Below are 13957 nucleotides of genomic sequence, written 5' to 3' on the forward strand. Positions count from 1 at the left end.
GCGCTTCGGTTAAACAGGCGTATAATAATTTGGGTAAATGTGTAAGCTAGATTTATTTTTCACATTTTCATGGACACAACAATGATTTCCCTCATGTGTTAATATTTTCCTTGTAATAATGTATGATTTGCAAAAATGAAAACTGCTGCGTCTGTTTAGATGAGAGAATCAAAGTGTATGCACATTGTGCACACGCTACATTATGGCCAAGCATGCCCTTAAAATACCATGTGAATAACACGCGCAACTCGCCACTGACTTAAGACTAGGTTTTTCCTGATCAGTGGTGGAATTGTTTTCTGGAACTGCAAAATAGCACCTGGGAACATTTGCGCCGGAACACGCCTCCTCTTTTCGCTGAACCGCCCCCAAGCGCAAGTTCATTCACTAATTTACCGATGTGCGTCTGTGGAGGGAAAAGTCCGCTGTGCGCCGGGTGCAAAATAGGATTGATAAATGGGTCGGTGTATAAAGTCAATTGCGATGGGTGCAAGATAGGGCCCATTGCCTTTTTATCTTGCTACTCTTTAAAAAAGAAAAGAAAGGTAGATCGTTACGTGAAAAGATTCCTAGTTTTGAAAAAATCTGAGCTATTGCCATACTACTGGTTTAGACATTGTTTTGCAAACTCGCAACATCAGCGGTTTAAATTCTTGTTATGAAACAGTGCTGATCATAATATTTTGTTGGTGGAGGTGCTTGCCATCCTGTTCTCAGACCCTTAACTCTTCCCATTACATGGCTAAAGCAGACCTTCGCAGAGGCAGATAAGAATGGAGACGGCTGCCTCAGCATCAGTGAAGTCCTACAGCTCCTGCACAAGCTCAATGTCAACCTGCCGAGACAGAAAGTCAAACAGATGTTTAAGGTAAGCTGACCACCAGGCCATTACAATCAGGAAAATTGGCAGTGATTGATAAAGACTATAACCACTTGCCAAATATTGCAACTTTTAAAGGTACAACATCTGCAAAGTTACCACGGCTGTTTGAAAACTAACTGACTACTTTCATCAAAGTGTCTTTACCTTTTACATGGTTGAACCGTCAATGTATTTTATGGTTTTTGTTATACTTTTTACATAAAGATTAGTCACATTGTAGCTTATTCTGGTCAAAAACACCCACTTAGACATGAAGTCGCATTCTTAGTCTGACTGACATGTAAAGTGACCAACCACAGACTATTTTTTAGATTGTTAGGATCCTAACAGGCACCGTTCACCAAAACTATTAGATCCTGCTGGTTATGCTACCAACTATGCCAAAAATGTTGGCAAAACTATGCCAAACCACCAGGGATATTGGATCCAATCTCTTCTCCAGATCCCATCAGAAGATGGCAAAAATGTTAGATGCTGCCAGCTACGCCACATTGGATTTTTCCAAAACGCAATAAATATTGGATCCAATCTCTTCACCAGATCCCGTCTGAAGGTGCCAAAAATGTTAGATCCTTCCAGCTATGCCATGCTGGGATGTTCTGAAATGCCAGGAATCAAATCAAATCAACTTTTATTTATATAGCACAATAAAAGCAACAGTAGCTGGCCATTGTGCTGTACAACAGGATAAATATCTTTTTTTTTTAAACAAGAAAGACCATAAAATAATTATAAAGGGAGTTTACATCAAAAACACCAATCTGAAAATTCAAGGTTTTTAACTTAGATTTAAATCAGACTCTGTGGATACTAGTCTTAGTGATAGAGGAAGACCATTCCAAATTTTTTGACCAACAATAGAAAAAGCACGGTCACCCCTCGTCTTAAGTCTAGATCTTGGAACCATCAGCAATCTTTGTCGAGATGACCTTTAATGATCTAGCAGAGTTTTTCTTTAGGGGCAAATCATTGTGGGTGTCATCTCATCAGCATAAAAGTGAAATGACACCCCTTGTTTAGAAAGAATAGTCCCCAAAGGAAGCATATACAAAGAGAACAGAGCAGGGGCCAGAATGGAGCCCTGAGGGACTCCATAATCCAAAACAGAAAGAGAGAACCCGTCAAGACAAACAGAAAATGTTCTAGCATTCAGATAGGACTTAAACCAATTTAGAGTGCAACCTTTCGATACCCACACATTGTTCAAGTCATAAGATAATAATTTAGTGGTCCACCGTATCAAAAGGAGCACTTAAATCTAAGAGTATCACTCTTAATAAAGCTGACTCAGAAATGTCAGAAATATTGGATTCAATCTTTTCACCATATCCCATCAGAAGATGCCAAAAATGTTAGGAGTTGCCAGCTACGCCATTTTGGATTGTTCCAAAATGTTAGGAATATTGGATCCAAAATCTTTACTAGATCCGTCAGAAGACACCATAAATATTAGATTAATATAACCCTGAAAGCAGTGTGGTGTGTTGGCACTGTATTACTTAGTACTAGTTGGTATTAAGTGTACAAGTTGGTATTTTCCTCAACCTAGGAAACTCAAAATCCTCCTAGGAAGAAATTGCAGTAGTTAGAGCTTGGTATTTTGAAAAATCACTTACCATATTTTGAATCTATACACATTAAACAGTCCTGTATTATCATTGGTCCCATATATCTTGAATTATTCTAACTATTATTCTAAAAATACAGATAATTGGTCAGCACTGAATTTTTTTGCAAAATGCATAATAAACAGTGTTTGACATATCGACATTCCTTTTTTTTTCTGGACCACACCATGGCCTTCTTTATGGTGTGTATGGTTCCCACTATGCTCCAAATCATTTTTCCAGGCCGTCTGGATTATTGTGTGCGAGTATGTGATCGAGACCTCACCTCAGCTGTTTGCTGGTCACTAAGCTTCACACTTCATCAGCATCCACCCCATCTGCTGTAAATGGACACAGATGGCCTTTAGTGTAAGACACAGTAAACCACAGGGGGGCAATCTGGCCCTGCTATCCAACAACAGAGAGTGATGTCACCTTAAGTCTTTGGCCCTGATTTCTCTGGCTTAACCTCATAAACAACCTGTGTGATTCTCGGCACACTGTGTGCTGGAATCTTGTGTTTGTTTAGTAATTGTTTATAAAACTGAAATCAAATATGTTTGAAAGAATTTATAATAGAGAATAATGTTGTTGTTTTTTTAAATGCACTATATAACGTTCAAAAGTAAAAAGTTATTAAGATTTTTTTTTTTAAAGAATATAATACTTATATTCAGCAAGGATACATTAAATTGATCAAATGTGGCAATACAAAAAAAAGTACAATATTATTAAAAAAATCAATTTCAAATAAATGCTGTGCTTTTTAACTTTCTATTCATCAAAGAATCCTGAAAGGACAGTGTATCACGTTTTTTATATATTAAGCAGTATGACCGTTTTTAAATGTGATAATTTCTACTAATAATAATTTAAATAAAATAAAATAATTGCTTGAGCACTACATTAGCATATTAATCAAGTGACACTGAAGATTCAGCTTTACCACTACAGGAACAAATTACATTTTAAAATATATTAAAATAGAAGAAAGTTATTTTAAATTGTAATAATATTTCACAATTTGACTTCGACATTTAACCTGCACCGTTTGTTCTATTGATGTAAATTATAACTTAATAATCTTTTTTTTCAAACAATTGGACTGGCCAATAAAAAAATGTTTTTACATCTAGAGAACAGATTATCATAGACATGGGTGGGCTTTTTGACAGTAAATAACCTAGCAATCACTCCGAATACATTAACAACCGTATGACAATAACCTGAAAAAAAAAAAAAAGTATATTAAGTATATTTATTGGATAAAAAATAATAATAATAAATAAAATTGTTAATTATGTAATGCATTTATTTGTAAGGTCCATAATTTAGATACCTCCTCCTGTCCTGGTCTCCGAGGAAGTGATGCCATCTCCTCGGAGGGAGCAGTGTGAATGCGGCTCTTCTCGGCATCTTCAGTGTTTGTGACCTGTTTTCACGCTTCTCACCGTAAAGCACCAATTCTCGGGCGCTTAGCTCAGGGTTTATTACATCCTCCACGCCTCGGCTCACCGCAAGCCTTTGTGTGTGTGTTTGACTCAGCAGCTCTCCGGATCAGCGCTGGCGTCTGAGCCTGGGATTCAGTGAGCTGAGAAAACAGTTCTGGGCTCTTATGGGCTGAGAGCTGTAGGAGAGATGTGGAGTCGCTGTTGTTTTTTATGGGTTTGACTTCTCAGCAAGGCAGGGGTTTAATTGTGATAGTGGGTTGCTGTTATTGAATGATCCATTTCTCCAGTTGATTGAAGAGCTGCTGGTTTATCCTCCATCATAGCCAATGATCAGTGACTGAAGTCATGCTTTAAGAAGCAAATACCCACAACTGAATTTTCACTCAAGAAATGGCACACAAACTAAAATGGTTACAGTTCATAAACCTTTGGATTAGAGGCATATTTTCTGTAAGAGGATCTCTGGATGTAGAAAGTGATGAACAGTTTATTTGCATGAAATTTCTTTACAAAAATATGAGAGCCTGACCATAATCTGTTTCGGATATGAGGAGGCTAACTCTAAAATGTTTCATAAAAAATTCAGGAGAATATGCCATATGAATTGGTATAACAAAATTAACAGTATCTAAAAAGTAATCCAAAAAGAATTGTACACTTATTATAAAAAACAGAACAGTTATTACCCGTACAATCCCCTGGAGCAACCAGGGTTTAAATGAGTAGTTAATCCCAAAAAATATTTTTTCCCCATTATTTACCTAATGTGACTCTTTATTTGTGGAACACAAAAGTTGATTGGCTAAATGTTCACATCGCTCTTTTCCATTTAATGAAAGTAAATCGATATGCTCACGGTCAAACTACAAAAATTACAACCTGTACACTACATTCCAAGTCTTCTGAAGCGGTGCAATAGCTTTATGTGAGAAACAAAAATAATTTTAGTCGTTATTTACTGAAAATATTCCCCTTCCCCACAGTTACGAGGCACGCAAGAACCTTGCTGTTTGGCATCATTAAAGGAGTGGTAAAATTCCATTTTCACAAGATGTAAAATAAATATCTGATGTCCCCAGAGTGTGTGTGTGTGAAGTTTTAGCAGAAAATACCCCACAGATATTTTTATATAGCATGTTAAAGTTGTCACTTTTTGAGGGTTTGCAAAAACACACTGTTGTGTGCCTGGCCCTTTAAAAGCAAATGAGCTGCTGCAGAGGGCGGGGTTTCAAGAGCTCCTGTGTGTTAGCAGCTGCGATTACCTCACGCTGACACACTAAAATGACAGAAACTGTTCTTCCTTTAATGTTAAAACGGAGTCAGACAAAGATGGAGAGACTCAAGAAGAAGTGACAGCATGTAGAATGCAACAGGACGTCTCCGAATGGTTAGTTGATGAATTTATGTTGCTGATGTGGAGTTAACTATCTTCAATTAGAATATTCTGTCATGATAATCTATAAATCGCACGTATAGGAACTGTTGTGAGATGCACACAGAGTGACTTTCTATTGTATGTGAAAAGATGGATGCTAAAGGTTGAGCTGACTCACAAATGTACTCTTATACAACAACTTTTCCTCTTCTCAACATGGACTGCGTGTTCCTGGGGGCGGGGTTTATGTAAATTTTAGGGTTGGCGATGTCACTAATCCCGGAGGAATGTCGTGTAGTCCCTACCAGCCGTTTGTTGTAGTGCTTTTCTTTAAAAGCAAATATCTTCCTTTGCTTTGAACTTTGAGCGTCGTAACTTTACAGATGTTGTTTATGCTCAAACAGCAACATTACACACTAACTAAAGTTAGAAAAGTGAAATCATACTCAACCACCCCTTTAACATGAGAAGTGGAATCTTAATATTTCAATTGATGTAATGCAAGGTAAGTTATAATCTGTTTCGCCCACAAAAAGCATCATAGCGTATGACTTCAAAAGATTTGGAATACCACGCATGAGTCATATAGGCTACTTTTATGGTTCCTTCATGGTAGTTTTCCTTGTTTTCTGAACTTGACAACCCCTGGACACTATATGCTTTTTGTATGGAAAAGAGCAGCGTGAACATTCTTTTAAACTTCATTTAAAAGTTTTTTAAATCTTTTAAACTTCTTCTTTTGATTCAAACGGTTTGATTCACCTTGATGTTCTTTCACATCCAAATTTCTCCATCTCTGGTTTTAGGAGGCAGACACTGATGACAACCAAGGCACTTTGGGATTTGAGGAGTTCTGCTCTTTCTATAAGATGATGTCAACGCGGCGCGATCTCTACCTGCTGATGCTCACCTACAGCAACCATAAAGACCACCTGGATACAGATGACCTCAAACGCTTCCTTGAGACTGAACAAAAGGTGAGGCGTGGTTGGCAGGTAAAATCCACTAGTAAGATAAAAATGCAGCCGGTACTGTGAAGCATCTGTCATGCATGTTGTTTTCATGTCTTTTTAACTCAGGCACATAATTTGATAAGCTCAATGAAAATACAATGCGACCTTTCCATGCTAATGTGACCGTTAATAGGCTTTTTCTCAACATTTTGGAAAGACTGTCCTCACACACCCTCAAATCCGTCTCTTTTATGGTCTTAAAGAACACCACAGAAGTCAATTAAGCTTTGCTAAGGGGGGCGGCTTAAGATTTATTTGAATTTTTATTAGTGGCCTGAAACACTACTTAACACATTAACAGTACATTAACAGGTTATTCACACCGAAAATGAAAAAATGCAAATTTCCAGTGGTTATGAAATTCTGTGAATTTCATAAATGAGTGACCTTGTTTAAACATAAATATTTAAATTTGAGTAAGTATGGACCGTCTGCAAATGAAGGGGATCTACATGCTGTCAAATGATAAATCAATTGATTATAAAATTAAAATTCTAATAATATAAAACACTGATTAAGGTTAATGAAGAAAGCGCCGTGTTACCAACCGTGCATTATGCGTGACATTGAGAGTCTACTTGGTATATTTGAACTTTTAAAAAAATGATCACCATTTCTCCTTTTAAATTGAAGTTGTAAAGGTAATAATATGATGTTAGGTAAATACTAAACTGAACTGGGGTGCGTTTCCCGTACAACAACATAACTCGTATTAACATAACAAACCTTATTGTCGCAAATTGGTAGTTCAACCACGTTGGTTAATGATGTCAAACAGGTGGTGGATACTAACTACTTTTAATGAATATGTTTGAGATCGAATTAATGCTAGATGTTTTGCTATAAATCTGACATCTGAGGACTATTTCTCATTTTTCTCAGTTATTTTGCTTTATTTCCAGATTCAATCATAGGCTCGTTCTTACGTACTAGAGCACGTTCCCACACGCACTCTTCAAAAACGGTGCTTTAAATTTCTTGACAAAATATAGACATAAATTACATTTATATGTATTCTAAATAAAAGATACTGATTTTACAGATTGTCAGCTTGCTTATTTTGCTCAAGATAAGGATTTATTGAGTCCACATTTCATGCAAACAAGAAACTCTGCTTCTAACCACAGGTCGAGAGCTGTCGTTCCAACCATACAACTTTGCGTTGCTGTTTGCGAATGTTTGTTAGAACGATGGTTTCGGGAAACACCGACTGGTTGAACTATGCTGATAACGACGGAACTTGCGAACATAGCTGGCTAACGATGCTTTTGGGAAACGCACCTCAGAATGGTGACAGATAAAGAGATGATGGAAGTGTAATGACTCAACTATTAACATTTTCCCATTTCATAAATTGTTTATAGAAACATTCAGGAAATGATTGAATGTTCACGTCATAACATAAAATTGATGTCATAACCGATTTGTGATTTAATTAGAATATTACATTCATCTCAAGTGAATGGATATGTTAACAACTATGAATGATATTTAATTATATTCAAATGTGCATTAACCTATGGAACCTCATTTGTAAAATCAACTCTAGTGGTACATTTTCATATTACTACAACTAGCAAATCAAAAATCCACGTGATGTTTGATTCGAGTGGTGTTTCAAGTAAGTGGTTGACAGAACGCTGATGTTTAAGGCGGTCATTAAAATCTCATTAAAAGTTTAAAAGCATTCATGTACAGCAGTATAAAGTACTAGCATGCAGTCAAATTGAAATTAAACATACACCATGAACTATACAGAATGAGGAAATTAGCATTTCAAGCAAATGGTATCACTCAGAGTGACCTTTTCTTCATGATAACACTCCACTCTCATTTGTCTCAAGTAGTTACCAGCAGAGAGAAGAAAAAAAAGTGTCTCTTATTAAACAGCGTCGTTAATGGACTGAGCAAAATAGAGCTGTGAATAAAGTAGACCAATCCCTTTAAGTTCCACTAGCAGCTGATCATCAACAACGACCACGGTTCCGTGTCCACAGCTGGCAGTATCCCACCATCCTCCACTGCATTAGCTGGAGGAAATATCTAACACTGATTGGCGTGGATGGGAATCTCATTGACTAATCTGTCCATTTAAACGCCAGCTGTCAGGCGTCACAATCGACTCCAGAGCGGACATGGGCTAGTTGTGTGAGGATGGCTCCCTGTGGTGTTATTTATCACACATTTCATTCGTCATATGAATAAAAATTGGCTGTACCTGTATTAAATGCATGCTTTTCACAATTGTAAGTGTTTAATCATTCACTTGTTAATCTTTCTTTACTGTTTGTGTTTCAGATGACCAGTGTATCAAAAGAGCACTGCCTCGAAATTGTGTCCAAGTTTGAGCCTTGTTCTGAAAACCAGACACTGGGTGTCCTGGGGATTGACGGTACGGATGTTTTTTTTCTAAAATTTAGTTGCTCAAATGTTACTTTTTTTATTTTTTTATTACGAGACACATTCTTTTCAATGGGAATCCACATAATGGACCATTTTTACAACCTGTAATGACACCTTTACTTTTAGTTGTTTATATTATATTTTTTTAAATATGAATGTACATTTATGGCACATATATCTTGTGTTTTATTACTTGGGCATTAAACTACAGATAAACTGGTTTACGCTGCTCTAGAGAATTTCTAATACAACGGCTGAGGGAGTGATGGCAAATTGGACATTCATAATTTTTTTGTTCTCTTTTGGAAAGTCTAAGAACTCAAAAAATATGTTTATTGTAGTTTCCGTTTACTACTATAGAAGTGTATCCAACTATGATGACTTCTGCTTCTGAGAAACCTGGAAATGTAAAAAGTTTCCCATTTCACATCAGATTTCAGTTGGTCATGTGAACTCGGCATGTTTACCAACAGAAAACCGCTTGGTTTGAAAGTGACTTCTGTGAGCGGTGCTTGATGCATCACTACACTATTGACAGTGGACAATGGACCTTTTCCACCGCGAATTGTAGCTAATGTGTTTGCACCTTTAAATTAGTTTTCAGTTATGTGTCAGGTATAAACTGGATGTTGCTAAAATACTTTAGGAGAGATAAACAGATACAAATAATAAATTGGGTAACACTTTATTTTGAAGGTTCCCTTTGAACATTCTGTTGACTATAAGTAACGTTGTACCTGTCAACTAACCCTCATTAGAGTATTATTAGACTGTCTGCTTAATATCTGTTAACACTTTATTGTAATGCTCCCCCAACAGACATTCTACTGACTATAAGTAACATTGCAAGTACATGTCAACTTATCTAACCCTTCCAGTAGAGCTAATTAGATTCCTATAATGGTTTCCTTGGACCTTTAAAGGGTTAGTTCACTGGAAAATAAAAAAATTCTGTCATCAATTACTCGCTTATCAATTACTTTTTGAAGCAACAAATTAGTTGCGTGGACTGTCAATGGAGGGAAATAAATTGCTCAGATTTCCATAAAAATATTTGAATTTGTGTTCCGAAGATGAATGAAAGTCTTACGGGTTTGGAATGACATGAGGGTGAGTAATTGATGACAGAATTTTCATTTTTGGGTGAACTATCCCTTTAACCCAAACCTTGTGTAAATTGATTAAAATCAGGTATTAATTGATTTGTTGTAGTAGTTTTTTTTACCAATTTTTTATCAATTTTTTATCAATCGACACTGAAAACTTTTTGAGTCACTGAAAACTTTATTTGCAGTCCCATTGTTCATTGATAAGTTAATTTATTTGTATTAACTACTTTGAATTGAATTGCTGGTGATGAAAATCAAGTTGAAGCTTGACATAAATGAACAGGTTATAACAAAATGATGTTTTTACATTGGTAGATTCTTTAGTTTTAATTTTCTTTGTACTGCATCAACTAATGTAGACAGGAATTCACAATCTCTTCTAACTGTACACCACAGGTTTTACAAATTACATGCGCAGTCCTGCTGGGGACATCTTCAACCCTGAGCATTACGAGGTAAACCAGGACATGACGCAGCCACTCAGTAACTACTTCATTGCTTCCTCCCACAACACCTACCTGATGGGCGACCAGCTCATGTCCCAGTCTCGGGTGGATATGTACGCCTGGGTGCTTCAGGCCGGCTGCAGATGTGTGGAAGGTAAGACTGGCCTGATTTTCTATAGTGCTTTTAAGCGCATCTTCCTAAAGTGAATGAATTTCCACAGTTTGTGATCATAACTATTCATGAGAATCAAAGCTCTATGTGTGATTTGTAAAATATGCTTTAGTTTTCTTGAGAAATACAAAGGAAAAAGTATCAATTACATTTACTGGTACATTTATTTAATTGTCATTTTAAATTAATCCATTTAATCCATTTAAACTTTGTTTTATTATCATCCTTTAGTGGATTGCTGGGATGGGCAGGATGGAGAACCAATCGTACATCATGGCTACACCCTGACTTCCAAAATCCTTTTTAAAGATGTTATTGAGACCATCAACAAATATGCATTCATCAAAACCCAGTAAGAGACATCGGATATATTGGATATTAACTATTTAATAACTATTTACTAAATAATATTTAGGTAGTGGTCGACAGATATAAACAACTAACAACAAGCCAGACTTTGACTTTTTTTAAGCTGAGAAGAGCAAAACAAATGTATGTATAATTATTTTGAGTCTGTCTTTTTGTGAGAAAATGCAAAATTATTATGGTTACGGGCCAAGCAGCGACGCTGCGTCTTCCGCCATGAAAATCTAAGCTACGGCAGCCCACAGAACCGCTTGTGGAAAAGTTATGAAATTTGGCACACAGATAGAGGACAGTCTGATCAGTTACCATAGCAAATTGGGAGTCTCTAACTCAAACCCTCAAGCGCCACCAACTGTCCAAATTTTCACTAATGTTTGTGCTAATAACTTTTGAAATGTAAGGGCTAAAATAGAAACAAAAATGTTTCCTCTGATTCTTTGGGTCAAGACCTATGATATAATTTTCCATCATGAAAATTATTCCGTCATTTTGAATTTTATGAAAAAGCTACTTTTTCAAACTACCAGAGAATTTCATGAAAATCGAATCAGATCAACTTCAGACCACGCCGACAAAAAGTTATGGATTTCAAGTTGATTTCCTCAAACCGGTCACGTTGATGGCTTTTTCTTATCCTTTTAGTTGTACAATTAAATACATATACAATTTTTTTTTTTTTACAATTTCTGTATCTGTGAACAAATTACAATAATGAGAGCCGCTAAAACACTTTAATCAATTTATTATCTTGCCATATATAATAAACGTATGCTTAATATATAGATGTATATAGATGTATGCTTAAATTATGTGTCTACACACACACACACACACACACACACACACACACACATAAATATATTTTGCTTTTCCAGGGTATATATGAGAGACGTCAACTATTACTCTGAAGTTTCAGTCCTGAAGGTTTATGTGCCTGACAGCTGGCAGTGAAGGACAATCAATGCTAGCCCACAGTCACGTTGTTTTTGTAATATCCCATTCTCTGAGCCTGACAACAGCACTGTTGAGCAGAGGGTCTAGGGAATGTGTGAACGTGTGTGTCCACATGAACATTTCACACTGACAGCTTGTTTCTACATGACTTCCTCCATCGCTATGAGTTTCAGGTGTTGTTGTTGCTAAAGGTCATAATGCAATGAAGCCGCACACTGTTAAGGGTTCTTGCCGGTCGCAGTAAACAAAAAGCTATTTTTTGACGATGTGTCACTCATATGTCAGATGTGATATGCATCCGTTATGTGTCTATTTGGCTTGCCATATTAGCATGTTTGTTTATAAATTGCAATGGCATTAAAAGTACACATTTACAGCAGTAAAGATCTGTCAGTTAGCAGTATCTAGGTATCTATTTTGTATCAAATCTAGGTTTCTTGTACCAAAAATAGTGTTTTCTACAAAGAAAGTAAAAAATAAGACTTGAAATCACTGAAAATAATGATTGCTTAACCATCAGAAGTGTGTTTTTCCACCTCAGATAAGGATACAACTAAATATTAAATGAGCTGTTTTATTTTTTGTATTAAGCCATAAAGATAATTGTAAGCTGGTGTTTTAAAGGTACATTACGCGATTTCTGAGAAACACTGTTGATATTTTAAATCAACCCAAACACACACACCCCTCCCTTCATTGCTCCGCTCCTAAACTGCACGAACACACAATGCAAGAGTGGATGTCTCATTATCATAGCTGAAGCGAGGCAAAATAATGCTTAAATAAAGTGAAGATGACCAAAGAACGACAAGGAAGAAGAAAAAATTAACAGTAGATTGACACAAGAGTTCAAGACAAACACGACAAACAATACTGTCCTGTTACTATAGCTAACATTACAGCAACAGCATATCTTGGTTCTGTGAAACAGCAAAACCGAGTGTTACTCGTGTATGTACAGTAGCAGAATCAACGCAACCTCAGCGTCCATTTTCAGGGCTTCCCACTTAGGTCTCTCAAGCGCTGGGAAGGTTTTCTAATTTGAACGCGTCTCCTAAAGCTCTTCTGTCTTTTTGTTCAAATCTCCCTCTTGCTCACTCTCTCTCTCCTCCTCCCTCATGAGTGGACACGCCCCTTTCTGCTGATTGGCTAAGTGTGTTTTGGTGCTCGGGCCAATCCACTTTCAACAGCGTTTCTCAGAAAACTCTCACTGCACCTTTAAGCCTTCGGTCTCAGAGCTGAATGACATTTTAAGTCTTTTTATTAGCATCACTATTATCATAGATCTGTAAATGCATGTTTTGGACTATATTTCCTCAGGTATCCAGTGATTCTGTCCATTGAGAATCACTGCAGTGTCCCTCAGCAGAAGAAGATGGCTCTGTATCTGACTGAAGTGTTTGGTGATAAACTGGACGTATCCTCCATCCCCACAGACCCATCTGGACTCCTGCCTTCACCTGAAGACCTAAAAGGCAAAATACTCATCAAGGTAACTGGTGTTTTTTACAAATGTTCATTTGTATTGGTCAATTTATGGTCATTTTTGCACTCATGATGTAAAACAAGCATGATGTAAAACAAATTATACTTAACAACATGAATTAAGCTACTAGAATAGAATATGTAAAAATATGCTTTCCATTTATTTTTATGCAAATTAAAAAAGTGCATGGTAAATTTGTTTTACTATTTTATTTTATAGTTTTGGTGCTTAACATGTTACTTATTTTTCTCTGAAAATTGTATTACGTGTAATCTTTTACCAAAGAATAAGAGAAATGTCTGCTGTTGTTGGTCGTTTTCTATCAGAATAACTTTTAGAGCAGCAAAACCGTAGAGTCTTAAAGATATCAAATCTATTTGCTGAAGTCCAGCCCTCTCCTGTGCTTTTAATAAAGTCTGAGGTTTGAAAATTGGGCTGTAGATAGAGCAGCTCGGCAAGCGAGTTGGCGCTATAATTGGAAGGCAGACTGACGTTCCCACTAGAAAGTGAATCCTGAACTGTAAACTGGGCCAGCCGGTCGTATTGACAAATTGCTCGGCACAGGCTGTGAATCATGGAGCACGTGGCTACTGGGAGCCCAGAAAACAGACTGTGTGTTATAATGCACTCTCATCGCAGCTCAATCGTTGAATTTGACTGGAATTTTGTTATTTTGAACAAGGCTATAATAA

At 36.7% G+C, this 13957-nt stretch overlaps 1 protein-coding gene across 2 annotated transcripts in view; it reads left to right on the plus strand.

Moving 5' to 3' along the window:
* Positions 1 to 13957, plus strand: part of plch2a (phospholipase C, eta 2a) — a 173097-nt gene that overhangs the window by 134359 nt on the left and 24781 nt on the right. Inside the window, exons 7-12 of one of the 2 annotated variants that reach the window (XM_079637356.1) lie at positions 739 to 868; positions 6123 to 6293; positions 8628 to 8721; positions 10238 to 10441; positions 10691 to 10811; positions 13100 to 13271. In XM_079637356.1, coding sequence (XP_079493482.1) covers positions 739 to 868; positions 6123 to 6293; positions 8628 to 8721; positions 10238 to 10441; positions 10691 to 10811; positions 13100 to 13271 — 892 coding nt within the window. Of the gene's footprint in view, positions 1 to 738; positions 869 to 6122; positions 6294 to 8455; positions 8478 to 8627; positions 8722 to 10237; positions 10442 to 10690; positions 10812 to 13099; positions 13272 to 13957 lie in introns of those variants that run through there. The other variant, XM_079637357.1, reaches the window with a different exon arrangement.

The sequence above is a fragment of the Phoxinus phoxinus genome (assembly GCF_949152265.1).
Source record: "Phoxinus phoxinus genome assembly, chromosome: 15".
NCBI classification, from domain to species: Eukaryota; Metazoa; Chordata; class Actinopteri; order Cypriniformes; family Leuciscidae; genus Phoxinus; species Phoxinus phoxinus.